Source organism: Nerophis ophidion, linkage group LG07 (genome assembly GCF_033978795.1).
Source record: "Nerophis ophidion isolate RoL-2023_Sa linkage group LG07, RoL_Noph_v1.0, whole genome shotgun sequence".
NCBI classification, from domain to species: Eukaryota; Metazoa; Chordata; class Actinopteri; order Syngnathiformes; family Syngnathidae; genus Nerophis; species Nerophis ophidion.
The window spans coordinates 5922784-5941447 of NC_084617.1; the positions used below are offsets into that span (position 1 = coordinate 5922784).

At 41.5% G+C, this 18664-nt stretch overlaps 1 protein-coding gene and 1 long non-coding RNA gene across 3 annotated transcripts in view; both read right to left on the reverse strand.

Moving 5' to 3' along the window:
* The window catches only part of stxbp2 (syntaxin binding protein 2), a 51673-nt gene that overhangs the window by 29581 nt on the left and 3428 nt on the right, over positions 1-18664 (reverse strand). Inside the window, exons 2-13 of the mRNA XM_061905239.1 lie at positions 18072-18121; positions 17914-17995; positions 17667-17743; positions 17513-17588; positions 17319-17422; positions 13703-13854; positions 13537-13621; positions 10954-11084; positions 7198-7305; positions 5716-5773; positions 5573-5638; positions 613-693 (exon numbers count right to left, since the gene is read on the reverse strand). Coding sequence (XP_061761223.1) covers positions 613-693; positions 5573-5638; positions 5716-5773; positions 7198-7305; positions 10954-11084; positions 13537-13621; positions 13703-13854; positions 17319-17422; positions 17513-17588; positions 17667-17743; positions 17914-17995; positions 18072-18121 — 1070 coding nt within the window. The remainder of the gene's footprint in view (positions 1-612; positions 694-5572; positions 5639-5715; positions 5774-7197; positions 7306-10953; positions 11085-13536; positions 13622-13702; positions 13855-17318; positions 17423-17512; positions 17589-17666; positions 17744-17913; positions 17996-18071; positions 18122-18664) is intronic.
* On the reverse strand, positions 6010-6980 carry LOC133555833 (uncharacterized). 2 transcript variants are annotated; one of them, XR_009807408.1, is made up of 2 exons: positions 6368-6980; positions 6010-6244 (listed from the first exon to the last, which is right to left on the reverse strand). It is a non-coding gene; the product is annotated as an uncharacterized LOC133555833 (long non-coding RNA). The 2 variants fall into 2 exon arrangements; XR_009807407.1 differs by having other exon boundaries at positions 6010-6296.

The following is an 18664-nucleotide window of genomic DNA, read 5'->3' on the forward strand; positions in this document are numbered from 1 at the left end:
AGTGTCTTGCCCAAGGACACAACGGCAGCAACTAGGATGGCACAAGCGGGAATCGAACCTGCAACCCTCAAGTTGCTGGCACGGCCACTCTACCAACCGAGCTATGCCGCCCCTATGAACGTTATTTTTAACACTGTGATTACCAGCGGAATTATTAATTACTTATCGTGTTAAGCAACGTCAGCTAAGATTTATCTGAGAGCCAGGTGCGGTCATCAAAAGAGCCACAAGTTCCCTACCCCAGATGTAAACCAAAAAGTGGGACGATTTAGCAGTGAAATGGATGACAGGCGGAAGGAAAAGTAGTTCCTGCCACTATAGCGATGTTATTAACTTATAACACAGCACAACTGAAATTCATGAATAATATGTGAGTACTCCTAACACCATCATTGTTATCCGTAATACTGATATTTCAGTATTGATCAGAGTAGTGAAGTCTATTTTGCATCGGGGACTTCAAGGCGCGAAGCAACACTCAAATCCACCCAACTGAGAGCAAAATTCCTAAGAATTATCCATCATTATGCACATCTCTCATTGAGATACCTATAATCATTGCTGATGATATTCTTAATCAAGCCGGAGGAATTTCTCTGAGGGACCACTGACCTGTTCCACTTGACAAAGCTTATCAGTTGAGGCCCGGAACTTCTTCATGCAGGCGTCAGCCAGGTTCAAGTGAGTAGCGTACTGCAAATGAAATTAAAGTTACAGTACCAATGATTGTCTCACACACACACACACTAGGTGTGGTGAAATGTGTCCTCTGCATTTCTCCCGTCCAAAGGCAAAAAACCCAGTAACTCAATTTTGGTCTAAACTGAGCTGATAATAATTTTGGAGTTCCTAGGTGATATGCTTTACATTACTGTATGCGTAATTTTTTCCGTAAGTAAGCTGTTACTAGCAACTACCACATAACCGCGTAGATACAACAGAAAAACCTAGTATCTCAAGGGGACCAATCGGAGCTTCTTTGTCAGTCGCCTTATTGTCTTTAATGAGACATTTGTACGAATGGGGGCCGACGGTCAAGCTGATTATGTGATATTATGGCACGAGGGGATATTTGGAAGGTTGGCCCAGGACGTTGCAAGCACCTTCATTAAATGTATCGTTCTTGATTCTTCCCCTTGCATACTCTTTTGGGCAGATAACTGTGGAGGTCAAAATAAAAACTGGACGTTGTACCCAATGTGCAAACGCAGAATGGGGCCCACCCGAGATTGTAATAAAATATCTGGAGAAAGGGCACGCACACGTTCATGAGTGCAGATTCAATCCATGGCTCAATCGGCAAGAAAATGAAAGCTCAAGAAAACATCTATACCTTTGATGACTTTGTAGATCTTAGTAAGACAGCATCAAGATAGATTGGTTTTCCTTTGTTTTCTCAAGATCAGCTAGAAGCGTGGACCCCGACTTAAACAAGTTGAAAAACTTATTGGGGTGTTACCATTTAGTGGTCAATTGTACGGAATATGTACTAAACTGTGCAATCTACTAATAAAAATATCAATCAATCAAAGCGAGTTACTAGGTTTTGCCTTCGGACGGGAGATTTGACCCATCCCCTTGATCACCCCCTGGGAAGTGAGGGGAGCTGTGGGCCACGCCCGGGAATTATTTATGGTTATTTAACCCCCAATTCCAACCCTTGATGCCGAGTGCCAAGCAGGGAGGTAATGGGTCCCATTTTTTTATAGTCTTTGGTATGGTATGACTCGGCCAGGGCTTGAACTCACAACCTACCGATCTCAGGGTGGACACTCTAACCACTAGGCCACTGAGTAGGCAAAATTGAGCATCAGTGTGCATCTGTGCAATAATAATAATAATAATAACAATGATTTAAAAAAAATACTGTGAGTGTGTAGAGTACTGTAAATAAAAATCAGCATTAGTGTGCGATAATAATAATAATTAAAGGTGCAAGCAGCGTTGGTCGGGTCCGCCTTTGGCTGCTGTCGCCGCTACTCCCGCCCTGGTCTAAGTCAGACCAACATGGAGGTTTTTATTTCATGTCTCTACGACATTTCTAACAGAAGTTACATGCAGTGTTGCCTGGGTTTTTTCCTAGGGGGCGCTAGAGCACAATTTTGATTTTTAGGGTTTGGTTTTTTATTAGATATAAATTTTCGCCAGTCCTGATGTGTGTGTAAAATTTGGTGAGTTTTAAAGCATGGTAAGGGGGTCAAATTACAGATCGGCGTTTCTGGATGTTGTTGATAAATGGCTTTCGCTTTGTATAGTAGAGCTTTAACTTGCACTTTGAAGCATTTTAAAAGGGGTCAAATTACAGCTCAAAGAGGCAAAAAATGACATTTTTTGGGTAACTTTGCGCAGGGATTCTTTGAAGGCGCGTAAAATCAAAAACGGAGCAGTAATCAAAACTCTGTTCTATACTTTTAATCAGAAGGGTTCAATCTCTCTCCTGTGCGAGTTTGAAGCCGAAACGACAAACGCGCTCAGAGGAGATAACTTTTGAAAAAAGGTGACGGGTGTTTACAAAACTTTTATTTTGAAGGGGTAATTTTTAACTTCCTGTTGATTTTTGCTGAAGGATGTCAATTTTAAAATGTAGGTCTAAGTGAGACCTACATAGAAGTTTTTGTTTCATGTCTTTCCAGCATTCCTACCGGAAGTTACAAGCAGTTTTGTCTGTGTTTTCTTCCTAGGAGCAGTTATTTCTGTGTTTTATCAAAAAATTGCGCAAGAGCGCAATTTTGAGGTTTTTTTTTTTTTTTGTCATTAGATCGCAATTTCTGCCAGTCCTAATGTGTGTGCCAAGTTTGGTGAGTTTTGAAGCATTTTAAGGGGGTCAAATTTTAGCTGAAAGCGGCAAAAAAAATGCATTTTTTGCGAAAATTTTGTTTTGAAGGGGTTTTTGCCAAATTCCTGTTGATTTTAGGTATAGAAGTTTCTAATGGGGAATCTAGGTCTAAGTCAGTCCTATGTGGAGGTTTTTGTTTCATGTCTCTACGACATTCCTAACGGAAGTTACAATCAGTCTGTTTTTCTTTCCTTCCTAGGGGGCGCTAGCGCGCAATGTTGATTTTTCTGGTTTTGCTGCCTAATATGTTCAGAAGGCATGCCAGACCGACGTGTGTCAAATTTGGTGAGTTTTGAAGCATGTTAAGGGGGTCAAATTACAGCGCATAGGTGCGGAAGAAAGAAAGAATAATAAAACGCACCAGTTTCAATAGGGTCCTGGGCCCATGGCAAAGGACTCCTGTGGAGTCCTTTGCCATGGTCCTGCGGACCCTAATAATAATAATGATCAAAATAATAATACTGCAGGAAATAAAACGTTCCAACATATATAGTGCAGTGTAATTTGCAGAGGTGGGAATCTTTGGGCACCTCCCGATCTGATTATGATTACGATTCAGGAGCTACGATTCGTTTAAAAATTAATTATTGATGCATCATTCATTTATGTACAGTACAGGCCAAAAGTTTGGACACACCTTCTCAAGTCACTGCGTTTTATTTTCATGCCTATTTACGTTGTAGATTGTCACTGAAAGCGTCAAAACTATGACACCTGTGAAGTGAAAACCCTTTCAGGTTTTCTTGAAACTCAGAGAGAATGCCAAGAATGTGCAAAACAGTAATCAGAAACTAGGATATAAAACTTGTTTTCAGTTATTTCACCTTTTTTTGTTAAGTACACAAGTGTTCATTCATAGTTGTGATGCCTTCAGTGACAATCTACAATGTAAATAGTCATGAAAAAAAAAAAAAACATTGAATGAGAAGGTGTGTCCAAACTTTTTGCCTGTACTGTAGATTGATGCAGTTTTACATGTATTTTGGTCTCACTAAATAAGCGTTTATCACTTGCAACATTTTAAAAGAGTGCATTTGTAATAAGAAAGAGTTTAATTAATTCCCACGACATTTGTTATGTAATATTAAAAGTAGGGATGCACCGAACAATCGGTAACCGAATAGTCGGCCGAATATGGCAAAAAGAGCAACATTCGGCCTTCGGTGGAATGAGTTAAATGCAAGGCCAAATAGTGCCGTGTGACGCAATGATGCAATTTTTTGACGCGGTGACGCAATCAACCAACGTGCAGTGACGCGGTGACGTTGTAACCCGGCGCCTTCGGAAAAATGTCAGCAGTGTGGAGATATTTTAAAGTGTCGGAAAGTGACAAAGGTATTGCAGTTTGCTACGAGGTGCCTCGTCTTTGAGAGGACGAAAAAGTTTGCGACTGACAGTGCCAAAGCAAACGGAATTTCAAAGAAGGTAATGGAGTTTATGGCTTTGGATGATCAACCGTTTAGTGTTGTGGAGGACATTGGTTTTCGGAGACTCATGGAGCACATTGAGTCCCGTTACACGATACCGAGCAGACGGTATTTCTCTGATGTGTGCTCTTTACATTGTGTGTGTGCTGTTTACATTATTAGCCTGTTGTGTAGGCTACCTGTATACGTAAGTGTATGAGGTTACAAGCACACACTTAATTGAGATTTAGTGGGGCCTCTGTTTACATTATTAGCCTGTTGTGTAGGCTACCTGTATAAGTGTATGACATTACAAGCACACACTTAATTGAGATTTACTTGAGCCTTCTGTTTACATTATTAGCCTGTTGTGTAGGCTACCTGTATAAGTGTATGACATTACAAGCACACACTTAATTGAGATTTACTTGAGCCTTCTGTTTACATTATTAGCCTGTTGTGTAGGCTACCTGTATAAGTGTATGAGGTTACAAGCACACACTTAATTGAGATTTAGTGGGGCCTCTGTTTACATTATTAGCCTGTTGTGTAGGCTACCTATATATGACGTTACAAGCACACACTTAATTGAGATTTACTTGAGCCTTCTGTTTACATTATTAGCATATCTACTGTGGCTAAGCAGACTTTTGCCAAAAGGACAATAATTCATTTGTTGTGGGTTTATCCACTTTAATGCACTTAAATTTTTTTTTGGAATGCATGTTTTGTTTTAAGGCCTAATATAAATGAAAAACTTTGTGCTTTTTTTGAAAAGCAAAGGCTACTAGAATATTAAAAAAATTGTCAATATTCAATAAAAATGTACTTTATTTAAAAAACATGTCTAAAAATTTACTCTAGGCTATTTATGCAATAAAAAAATTTTTTGTGAAAAACTGCATTCATTATTCGGTATTCAATATTCGGCCTTCGGCCAAGCGTTTAGATTTTATTCGGCTTCGGCTTCAGCCACAAATTTTCATTTCGGTGCATCCCTAATTAAAAGTGTGCAAAACTGAAACATAAGGGCCCTACAATAAAGGATCTCTCAGTGAGGTGTCTCGCTGCAGTCAGCCAAATTTTAGAAACGGTCTGCGTTACATTACTTACAATAAATAAATTGATTATCGAATATTGACGTTACACTGCAAAAAGTCAGTGTTCAAAAACAAGAAAGACAAAACAAAAATTTGGGGTATTTTACTTGAACTAAGCAAAATTATCTGCCAATTGAACAAGAAAATTCTAGAAATACATAAAAACAGGCAAGAAAAGTTGGGTCCCATTTAACCTAAGAAGACATAAATAAAAAGATTGCATTGCTCACCATGCTCAGCTCCTTCTGATACTGTGGCATCTTCTTTAACATCTGAGAGAGATCTTTGAGGTTGGCCTAAAGCGCAAAAAGCAAGACCCAAAAAATTAGGAAATAAAAATAAAAACTATTTTCTAATAGTGCATCATACGCACGTTTTCTGTGCACATCCTCTTGCTCGCACAAAAAGTGTGAAGCAACTCTGTAACTTTCCTACAGATAAGCAAATAGAAACACAATGTGTGTCATATACATACATACATACATACATACATACATACATACATACATACGTACATACAGTGGGGCATGAAAGTATTTAGTCAGCCACCGATTGTGCAAGTTCTCCCACTTAAAATGATAACAGAGGTCTGTAATTTTCATCATAGGTACACTTCAACTGTGAGACACAGAATGTGAAAAAAAAAATCCAGGAATTCACATTGTAGGAATTTTAAAGAATTTATTTGTAAATTATGGTGGAAAATAAGTATTTGGTCACTTCAAACAAGGAAGATCTCTGGCTCTCACAGACCTGTAACTTCTTCTTTAAGAAGCTCTTCTGTCCTCCACTCGTTACCTGTATCAAGGGCACTTGTTTGAACTCGTTATCTGTATAAAAGACACCTGTCCACAGCCTCAAACAGTCAGACTCCAAACTCCCCTATGGCCAAGACCAAAGAGCTGTCGAAGGACACCAGGAAAAGAATTGTAGACCAGACTGAGAAGAGTGAATCTACAATAGGCAAGCAGCTTGGTGTGAAAAAATCAACTGTCGGAACAATTATCAGAAAATGGAAGACATACAAGACCACTGATTATCTCCCTCGATCTGGGGCTCCATGCAAGATCTCATCCCGTGGGGTCAAAATGATCATGAGAACGGTGAGCAAAAATCCCAGGACCACACGGGGGGACCTGGTGAATGACCTGCAGAGAGCTGGGACCAAAGTAACAAAGGTTACCATCAGTAACACACTACGCCGACAGGGAATCAAACCCTGCAGTGCCAGACGTGTCCCCCTGCTTAAACCAGTGCATGTCCAGGCCCGTCTGAAGTTTGCCAGAGAGCACATGGATGATACAGCAGAGGATTAGGAGAATGTCATGTGGTCAGATGAAACCAAAATAGAAATGTTTGGTATAAACTCAACTTGTCGTGTTTGGAGGAAGAAGAATACTGAGTTGCATCCCAAGAACACCATCCCTACTGTGAGGCATGGGGGTGGAAACATCATGCTTTGTGGCTGTTTTTCTGCAAAGGGGACAGGGCGATTGATCCGTGTTAAGGAAAGAATGAATGGCGCCATGTATCGTGAGATTTTGAGCCAAAACCTCCTTCCATCAGTGAGAGCTTTGAATGGTTGATCAAATACTTATTTTCCACCATAATTGACAAATAAATTCTTCAAAATTCCTACAAAGTGAATTCCTGGATGTTTTTTTTTTCCAAATTTTGTCTCTCACAGTTGAAGTGTACCTATAATGGAAATTACAGACCTCTGTCATCATTTTAAGTGGGAGAACTTGCACAATCGGTGGCTGACTAAATACTTTTTTGCCCCACTGTACATACATATACACACATATATACACACACACACACACACACACGCACACAAAATTGCTTGACTTACTTTGAGACATCTGCGATATGCAAATGTCTGAGCTGAACCCAGAGCTCATCGTCTTCATCCAGCAACACATCTCTCGCTTTGGAATTCCCAATGCCAGTTGTCTGATAACTAGAAATAAATGCACCAAAAGACACACACAAATATAAGGGTTTTAAAAAAACATGCACTCACAAAACCTGAAAGAACTTTTTTAAAAAAGAGCAATCCTGCAATCCTTCCATTAAAAAGCTTGGGTTATGACTTTCACAGTGATTCCCAAACACTGTGCTGTGGCACAATAGATCATCAGGTGTCCCGCAAGAACTCTCCAATTTCACTCAATTGGTCGGAAAAGTTATTTACTCACTTCAAATGCATCTCTGTTCATCTATTGATCTGAAAAGGTAAATGTACTTACGACAAATGTTAAAAGGTATTTACTTACTACATATGCATATTTGTTCATCTATCGGTCTGAAAAGTTATTATTTACTTACTATAAATCTGAAAGGTTATTTGGTTAGCGCAAATACATCTTTGTTAATCTGTTGGTCTAAAAAGTTACTTATTTACGACAAAGGGATCTTTGTTCATCTATTGGTCTAAAAAGATACTTACTTACTTACTTACTACAAATCCAAAAAAAGTTATTTAAGCTCTAAAAAAAAAGGCATAGGTGATCTATTGAAAATATTACTTACTGCAAATGCATTTTTGTCCATCTATTGGTCTAGAAAAATGTTAATTACTTATTACAAATCTCATCCATGACACTTCCTGACTATATTATATATACACCCCACTAGCAGCAACCCCCCCCCCCCCTCCCCTCCAACCCCCCGTGCCATGCGTCGGCAAGGTGGGCGGGGTTGGGTGCGCGGGGGTGTAAAGTATATTCAGGAAGTGTCATGGATGCAAATGATTCTGGGTATTTTTTTTGTTGCGTTTATGTTGTGTTACTCTGAGGATGTTCTCCCGAAATGTGTTTGTCATTCTTGTTTGGTGTGGCTTCACAGTGTGGCACATATTAGTAAGAGTGTTAAAATTGTTTATATCACAACCATTAGTGTACTCTGTATCACGAAGTATGCCTTTCAATCTTGTACGTGTGTTTGCGTAAGCTGCATACAGCATGTTGCTGGACTAGCAAACGGTTTGTACATGTTGTTGAAGGTGTCTAAGGCAATGGCTTCCCAGCATGCCCTTATTCCCGTTATCTGAATGATCACCATCGGATTTTCGCGAGTACGTTAGCGGCTCCTATTGCCTTCTTTACTTTGTGACACGGGTCAAACTAGCTCTTTTAGCGGTTAAGGTCACCGACTCCGGATATATAACAACAGGCGGGTGCCGGGCGGTTGCGGTTCTGATAAAATATTGGTACGGGTGGATGGCGGGTGGATGACGACTTTAGTGATGCGGTTGCGGATGATATAATTGCCTATCCGCGCATCTCTAGTGGATAGATTATGTTTTACAGACCACTTTCCAGTCACTTCTGGATGCGCCGTTTTGTGTGCGGTCTTATTTACGTGGCTCACCTTCGACAGGGTCTTCTCCCCCGTCATCTTTGATGTAGCGGTGTAGCGTGCAAGGACGGGAGTGGAAGAAGTGTGAAAAGATGGAGCTAACAGTTTTAATGACATTCACACTTTACTTAAAGCAACTTCTCATCCGTGCTCAATAATGCAACAACAACGAGGGAAATGTTGTCCCGTGAAAAACCGTCCGACCAGAACTCTCTAATAATTAAATTTCTGTGGGTGAATTATGTCAACTCACTACACTGGTAGTTTTTAGCACTTCTTTAGTGAGATATATGTCAGAACTTTACACTACTTTATATTAGAAATGGCAACAGCTGAGGGTGAGTGCCCCATAACAAGAAGATTGTGAAAAAGAAGAAGCGTATTGACTACGGAATCGGCAAATACTACAGTGGCGGAAGTGCGCAAATTTTCAGAACTTATGCAGCTCTCAAAAAGAGAAGTTGGTTTTCCATAATATTGCGAAACAAAACGCCAGATAATATGTCTGCTGATGGGTGCCATTTTGCGGTCCTTATACACACACACCGTAGTAATACTTTTATCGCTGACTACGGTAGCCGTAATGGACTGACAATCCATCAAGCGCTGCGGCTTCAAAGTCATACGAAAACATTTTGAAAGATTTTTGAGCGCCGTGTGTAATGTTCTTAATTTTCAATGAAACATTTAAAGTTTTGGTGTTGTTTACTGGCGTCATATTGCAGTCTACACGTATCTCCGGCACTCATCGAGGGTGGACGCTCCCCTTTCCTCTCCCTTATCTCTCCTGCTTGCTTCTTTGTCTTGTCTTAACTTTTCTGTTGCCTCTTTTTGCACTGCTCTCCAAATCTAAACATAGGAAGTATTTAACTGGCCTCAACAAAATTGACAAGATCTTGGGTTTGGGGGAACCTGCTGTTGTGACGAAGCGGTTGTTGCTGGACAAATGACGGACTCTTGGGAGAAGAAGGAGCTTGCGTGCATGGCGACCCTTTTCTGTCGAGGATGTGAAAATATCTACCTATTCGGAATTATGACAACAGAAAATCTGGTGATTGGAGTAATTGTTGCTCTGGTTTGTTGACAAATTGGAAGTTGCTGGCAGTTTTCAAAGTACCCCAAAACTGCCACAAATGATTGGAGGATGCGGGAAGAACTATGGATCACATCGGACTGTCTACCCCGCAGTTTTTGACGACCAGTCGTAGACAATTTAGAGTGGAAAGCAAATTTAATTTTCACCCGCATACAAAACATTCTAACTCGGATTGTTTCCCTGGTTTAGAGACGCTCCTGAAGGACAGTGCGGTGAATACACAACAAACTCCCTTCTTGTCTCTCATGGACACACACCTGTTGTTGTTCACTTTGGACTAGTGACTGCACAATACATCAAGGCCGCGGAACAGAGACACACTACGGGCTTAAACACACACACGTCCACAAAAATATACGCCACACATACCCCACCCCCGAACCTAACGCCCTCGACGCAAATCCCATAGAAGTAATGAATGGATGGTCAGCGCATGAGAGCTGCGGCCTACCATCATGACCCGGAACTCCCTTCCCTCTGTTGCTAGATATGTAAGTTGTAATATGTATATGTGCTTTGCTATGGAGCTTTTTTCCCACTCCAGACTGGGCCCCCTTAAGAGCCCAGTCTAGATTGTATTTTTTTACTCATCCTTCCCCAGCGTTGACCTTTATCCCATCTTTTACGGGGCGCCTTGTGGCGACCCATCAGCGTTCTTGTTCTGTAACCATGAACACTGTTTGTCTAATCTTGAACGGGTTTGTGCTGAAAACAAAGTTTCGTTGTACTTGTGCAATGACAATAAAGACCTATCCTATCTCTTATGTGGGACTACTATGTACCGGTCACACTTATCATTACACATATACCAAATTAAATAATTTTGAGGTCGGTAAGCACAACCAAAATTATTCCGTACATTAGGCGCACCTGTCGATTTTTGAGAAAATGAAAGGATTTTAGTCCGAAAAATACAGTACTACAAATGCATCTTTGCTCATCCATACCAGCGCCGTAGAGAGACAGGCAGAAGAATGACATACTTTTTCACTAGATGGCAAAAGGTACCTAATTAAACCTGTGTATTCCTTAGTGCAGACAACATTGTTGTTTAGTGGTGTGCTGTGAGAATAAAAGTTGGGAAACACTGACGCACAGCAGTATCAACTATTACTGACAGGAAGTTGCATCAGCGAAGAAAACAAAACCCACCTGTAGATGTCTTTTTGGATATCCAGCAAATCGTAGGCCATCGCCTGGAAGGTCAGCTCATGCAGGACAGGAGAGACGGGATCGAATCCACGGTCGACAATAAGTAGTTGGGATTGTGCCTTGTTTGGCCCCTGGAAGCAATTAAGACGTAGTTAAGGAAAAGTAATTAACTTTACGTGGCAAAGTGTGGTCTGTCGTGGTTTTAAATTGTCCCGATGATGCATTATGTTGCAATATTGTTGACAACAGGGGTGCCCACACTTTTTCTGAAGACGAGCTACTTTTCAATTGAACAAGTCCAAGGAATCTACTTCATTCATATATCCATCCATCCAGCCATCATTTTCCGCTTATCCGAGGTCAGGTCGCGGGGGCAGCAGCCTAAGCAGGGAAGCCCAGACTTCCCTATCTCCAGCCACTTCGTCTAGCTCTTCCCGGGGGATCCCGAGGCGTTCCCAGGCCAGCCGGGAGACATAGTCTTCCCAACGTGTCCTGGGTCTTCCCCGTGGCCTCCTACCAGCTGGACGTGCCCTAAACACATCCCTAGGGAGGCGTTCGGGTGGCATCCTGACCAGATGCCCGAACCACCTCATCTGGCTCCTCTCGATGTGGAGGAGCAGCGGCTTTACTTTGAGTTCCTCCCGGATGGCAGAGCTTCTCACCCTATCTCTAAGGGAGAGCCCCGCCACCCGGCGGAGGAAACTCATTTCGGCCGCTTGTACCCGTGATCTTATCCTTTCGGTCATGACCCAAAGCTCATGACCATAGGTGAGGATGGGAACGTACATCGACCGGTAAATTGAGAGCTTTGCCTTCCGGCTCAGCTCCTTCTTCACAACGGATCGATACAACCTCCGCATTACTGAAGACGCCGCACCGATCCGCCTGTCGATCTCACGATCCACTCTTCCCCCACTCGTGAACAAGACTCCTAGGTACTTGAACTCCTCCACTTGGGGCAGGGTCTCCTCCCCAACCCGGAGATGGCACTCCACCCTTTTCCAGCCGAGAACCATGGACTCGGACTTGGAGGTGCTGATTCTCATTCCGGTCGCTTCACACTCGGCTGCGAACCGATCCAGTGAGAGCTGAAGATCCCGGCCAGATGAAGCCAACAGGACCACATCATCTACAAAAAGCAGAGACCTAATCCTGCGGTCACCAAACCGGAACCCCTTCAACGCCTTGACTGCGCCTAGAAATTCTGTCCATAAAAGTTATGAACAGAATCGGTGACAAAGGACAGCCTTGGCGGAGTCCAACCCTCACTGGAAATGTGTCCGACTTACTGCCGGCAATGCGGACCAAGCTCTGACACTGATCATACAGGGAGCGGACTGCCACAATAAGACAGTCCGGTACCCCATACTCTCTGAGTACTCCCCACAGGACTTCCCGAGGGACACGGTCGAATGCCTTCTCCAAGTCCACAAAGCACATGTAGACTGGTTGGGCAAACTCCCATGCACCCTCAAGAACCCTGCCGAGAGTATAGAGCTGGTCCACAGTTCCACGACCAGGACGAAAACCACACTGTTCCTCCTGAATTCCTCATTTATATATATAATTTAAATTTAATTATTTATGAAAGAGAAGTTTTTGTCAACATGTTTAAGGTGTTTAATGATAACAAGCATGTTTAACACATATAGATTCCTTTGTTTCATGAAGACAAGAATATAAGTTGGTGTATTACCTGATTCTGATGACTTGCATTGATTTACAATCAGACAGTAGTGATGATAACGTCCACTTTTTCGAATTTAGGAGAAAAAAAGTCCTCCTTTCTGTCCAAAACCACATGAAAGTGGTTAGTTTTTGGCATCTCATTTGTCCAGCTTCCATACTCGATTTTAAACATTTTGCAAGAAATACATTGGCGGCAAACTCCGTAGCTTGCTAACTTGTGCACGCTAGCTTTCTGAGACTCTTATTTTGTTAGCGCAGGCAGGATGAAGCAGGGCTTTTATTGTGAAGACAGCAACTATGCAGTCTGTCTTTAGGGTTTCGACAGCAAGTACGGTGCAAGAGTGTTGAAATAAAAAGTGTTTCTCGCCCTCCTCTCGGTCATGTTTTTTTTAATAATGATCTGACGGCAGCCAGCGACATCTCAGAAGACCCTCGGGTGCCGTGAATGTCATTCAAGTGATGAAAGCAACGTCATAGTAAAGATTGATTATCACAAATTTTTAGGTTTATTTTTGTTATGCTTGGTTTGCGATCGACTGACACATCCTCCACGATCGACCGGTAGCCCGCGATCGACGTGATGGGCACCCCTGTTCTACAGCAAACCTCTCATGCCAATTGCAGACAAAAAGGCACACAAAACATTCACAGAAAAAGAATTCATGCCTGTTAAGACTCATACAGTGGAAGGTGAGATCTACGAAAAGAAAAGAAGGAGTATAAAGAAAAACACAGAAGAAACCCACAACCTGTAGAAGCCAAAAGCTGCACCATCTCAGGGGATGTTTACACATCCTTATATGGCAAACGCTGCCAGAGCAGAATAAAAAGAGAAGAAAGGAGACAAATTAAAGAGACACAGTATCAATGTGCTAGAAAAAGGCTGTTCCAAACCTCTCCCATGCTTGGGTTGTCAGCTTTGTGGGCGTTCAGATGCTGGTAGACCTCTTCGGCCAGTTTAGCATTCCTCTCCTGCCCGCTACCAGAAAGAAAAGGGTTTTATTGGGCTTTTTAATTTGTTGCGCCCACGTGCAGGATGCACCCACTGCAGCGTGCCTACTTGCGGTATCGAATCGCCGGGTACTCTTTCAGCGTATCGCATAAGGTCGCGATCTGCTCTGCAAGAGTCTCCGTCATCTTGTCTCGTTTGTCTTTTGGGGTCTTTTGGCTGTAGAAAGTGTGGAAGGAAGCCGGGTCATCCAGAGAGAACACCTGCAAGGACGACAGGGGGGGGGGGGGGGGGGGGGGGGGGGGGAATAAAACACTTTGTATACATTAGGTACACTGCCTTTAAAAACATAAGGCTAAAAAAAATGCATGTGTAGTCAGCACATGAAAAGGTGACAATTTGTCAAACCATCCACCCCCTACTGTGATGCCTGCGCTGTTTTTTTTATGACAGCTGGTGGCGCTGTTATTACGTCCCATGAATTGGATTGTCTTAAAAGCACACCCATGACCCAATGAATGCTACATAACACACAGCAACTTTAAAAAACTGACAAGTACTTGTGTGTGAAACTTGAGCGAGATTGGTTAAAAAACATGACCACCATGAAGCAAAACATGGCATCGAGTACCGTATTTTTTGGACTATAAGTTGCAGTTTTTTTTCATAGTTTGGTGCGATTTATACTCAGGAGCGATTTATGTGTGAAATTATTAACACGTTACCGTAAAATATCAAATACCGTATTTTCTTGAATTGCCGCCGGGTATATAGTATGCGCCTGCCTAGAATTACTGCCGGGTCAAACTCGTGTCACAAAATAATTAGCCCATGCTTAGCATTACCGCCGGCTCAGGATTAATGCCGGAGTAAAATATTATTTTTATTAGCACATGTCTACAATTTCCACCGGGTCAAACTCGTCACGTCACGAGTGACACTTCCCCTGTCATCATTTTCAAAATGGAGGAGGCGGATTTAAATAATTTTAAATCGCTTAAAGGGAAGAAGATTAAGAGCTATTCAGTAGGATTTAAGGTCCAAACTTTTGAATATGCTAAAAAGAACAGTAAGCAGCTATGTTTTATTAATATACCGTAGCTGCATGTGTCAAATATGAGTCATTAAATGACTCCTACCTCCTGGTGGTAGAGGGCGCTAGTGATCCTTCTTGCGACTACTCGGCTGCAGAAGAAGTGACAACAAGCAGCAGTCGTTTATTTTTTCCTCTTGCTTGCATTTTTAACATGGAGGATTACATATCTAAAATAAAACCATTTTCTAAACTGGACTTTCAATCGAAGCAGGAGGTAATAAAGGAAGATCTCCATCGAGACAGAGATACTTTTGAAACTGCCGAAAGATAAGGAAGATTTCTATAAACAAATTTATCGATGCTTTTGAACAGAAGGAGCTGCGTATGGACTTCATTTATAAGTAAAGGTACAGACCATAATAACTTTTTTTTATTAAATGTGCTTTTCATGATGGTATCCTTACATCACACTCAGATCTATAAGCGCAGGCCTAAATTTACCGCATGCCTTTGGTAAGCGGCGGAGTGAGAAGAGGTTTTAAATTCATTAGCGCCCCGGCTGCAATTCAGGGAAATACGGAAATATTATCAAGCTCATTCACGTAAGAGACTGGACGTATATTTCATTGGATTTATCGATTAGGAGTGACAAATTGTTTGGTAAAGGTATAGCATGTTCTATATGTTAGTTATTTAAATGACTCTTACCATAATATGTTAGGTTAACATACCAGGCACCTTCTCAGTTGGTTATTTATGCATCATATAACGTACACTTATTTAACCTGTTGTTCACTATTATTTATTTAGTTTGAAATTGCCTTTCAAATGTCTATTCTTGGTGTTGGGTTTTATCAAATAAATTTCCCCCCAAAATGCGACTTATACTCCAGTGCGACTTATATATGTTTTCCCCTTCTTTATTATGCATTTCGGCAGGTGCGACTTATACTCCAAAAAAATACAGTATTTGTCTCTGCCTGCGAGAAGCAATGATGAGAAGTATAGCAGATTAGTCTCGCTTGACAAGCGGCTGGCTAGTTTTTGTACAGAACAGGGACTAATGCTTATTGATAATTGGCCCTCTTTCTGGGGAAAACCGGGCTTGCTGAACCGGGAAGGCGCCATAACTCTCTCTAGAAAATAAAAAAAATGGTAAATTGTTGTACGTGTATAGTGCTTTTCTACCCCTTTTTAAAGGAGCCCAAAGCGCTTCGACAGTATTTCCACATTCACACACACATTCACACACACATTCACACACTGATGGCGGGAGCTGCCATGCAAGGCGCTAACCACGACCCATCAGGAGCAAGAGTGAAGTGTCTTCCCCAAGGACTCAACGGACATGACTAGGATGGTAGAAGGTGGGGATTGAGCCAGCAACTTTCAGATTACTGGCATGGCCACTCTCCCAGCTTCGCCACGCCGTCCCAAAATAGGACGACTATTTGAGCCACACTTGACTAACTACACTAGAGCAAGCTCGGACACATGCAATTACAGTGTCTGTTAGTCCGGGTGAGGAGTCAGTTAAGATGGAACTAACCAGCGCCAGGCTGGAAAATTCCTGCACACGTAACATTTCTCCTAGAAAAATATAACACTCACATTTTCTGCAGGGACTGTGCCAGAAGTGAACATGCATTCTACTGAGGTGGCAAATCATGACGCCTTCAGTCTATCGCAGCACCAATCAAATAATCTCAAGATCCCCAACATATAACTTCCTAGATGTGATCGAAATTATTTAAGGCGCACTACGCAAAAGAAACGTAACGTTATTAATATCAGTACTACAGATACCATTAAAAAAAATTCCTCAAAACAGAGCGCTACCTATGATATGGGCTTTTTAAACATCAGATCAATGTCTCCCAAAACGTTATTAATTAATGAGGTTATTACAGACAACGATCTTAACGTCATTGGTCTCAGCAAAACCAGATTAATTTTTCCCGCTTAACGAGGCATCTCCTCCTAACGATACGAGTGCACATATTGCCCGTCCCCTTAAAATGTGCGGAAGGGTAGTACTAATATCCAAAGAAAACTCTTAACATTAGTAATAAATATGAATCATTTAAAGTGCTTACGATGAGATCTGTCACACGGCTACCTCTCTCTCTGGCTGTTATCCATCGCCCCCCCTGGGCCCTATTCGGACTCTTATCAGTGAATTTCCAGTTTGTAGCTGACCTAGTGACGCACGCAGATAATTTATTTATATACTGTTACGCTGATGACATCCAACTTTATATGCCCCTAAAGCTAACCAACACACCAGATTGTAGTCACGTGAAGGCATGTCTAAACGAAATTAAACAATGGATGTCCAGCAACTTTTTGCATCTTCACGCTGAGAAAACGGGAATGCTGATTATCCGGCACGTATTTATTACCACCCCCTTAACATTTCACAACCAAACAATTACACAAAGCAACTCGGTAAAGACTCTCGTATTATCTTCGACCCAACTCTCTCATTTGAGTCACACATTAAGAGTGTAACTAAAACAGCCTTCTTTCATCTTCAACGCTGAGATCATTATTCATGCGTTCGTTACATCTCGTCTCGATTACTGCAACGTATTATTTTGGGGTCATACTATAATATACATGGTTATATATCGCACAGTTAAAAGTACGCTAGCATATCCTTCAAAGCAGCATCAAGTCTTAAGTATTTACCTGAGATTCATATGGCAGGAAAGCAACGTTGATTTCTTTTAAAGTCTTGGCAGCCTTGGAAACTCGGGATCTCGCAATTTCGTTGAATAGATTATCGGGGCAAGCTAGTAGAGCCAAGCAAAGCAAACAAAACATGTAATCAAATCATTTGTAGCCCAATTTTGGATTATTTTGCAACACAAAAATGATCTTACTGTCTGTGAAGAAGATGTGGGCTGCTTTGTAGGTAAAAGTGCTGTCCTTAAAGTCGTTGATGAGCGCACGAACAGACTGAAGGTTGAAAGCAGATCCTTGTCACCATTTTTAATACCTAAAATAATATATTTCGCAAATGAGTGGGCAGCAAACCTTTTCCACTGGCGAAATTAAATATATGGCCTCCAGACAAGCGATGGGCTCCCTGCTTTTATTGAGATCTTCCACAACTGCAAAAAACAAACAAACAGAAAATCTTTGTAGTCGATATGTAATATAATCAATGTCAACTCAAACAAGACAAGCTTTATTTTGTGCCCCCGAGGACAAAAAACAGGTCAATGCAATTGAGTGCATGGCTTCTACATAACAATAATAATAATAATGAGTGCAGACTTACTGGTAACGCCCTCTGCCAAAATGTCTGACATCTTGCAACAGGAGGACAGAATCCGCATGCTCATGTGGTCAACAATAAGAACCTGAGAGCAGATTATTAATAAAGCACAATTAATAGTAAATAATAATAGGGCATTATTATATTTGGGTCCTGTTTACCCTCCACTCGCCATCCTTCTTTACACTCTTGATTACACCGTTGAGGATTTCTATAGAAGCAAACACAGGGATTAAAAGAGTCTTTTATTTGTGGGGGACCGCCAATGATTGGTTTGGTGCTTTGCTAACTCATAAACACATTATAATGGGACCGTGTGTGAATGTATCTCTTCATTACGACGAGTAGAATAAATAACAGTTGATAAGGCAAGTATTCTGACCAATCAAAATTCTGTTTTCCAGAAAGGTGAGTATTATTGGACACTTTGGGTACTTCTCAACAAGTACCCCCAAAACGTCTCAGAGGCAGCTTCGTTTTACATACAAAAAATACAAAAAAGAAGCAACAGTAAACGTTGATTCGTATTCCTAAATCGTTCTGTGGTATTTTATACGACAAAAATTTAATGAAATGAAAAATGTCAACTAAAATTTACACGTGCATGCATGATAGACACTTTAGCAAATTATACAATAACGCAAGCAAACAATGATGCAAAACACACTATAAGGAATGGGTCAGTGTGCAAGAATGTTCCATTATTGTCTCATGTGATGAGTAGTTTTGGAAATAATGTGGCGCGACCTGCTCT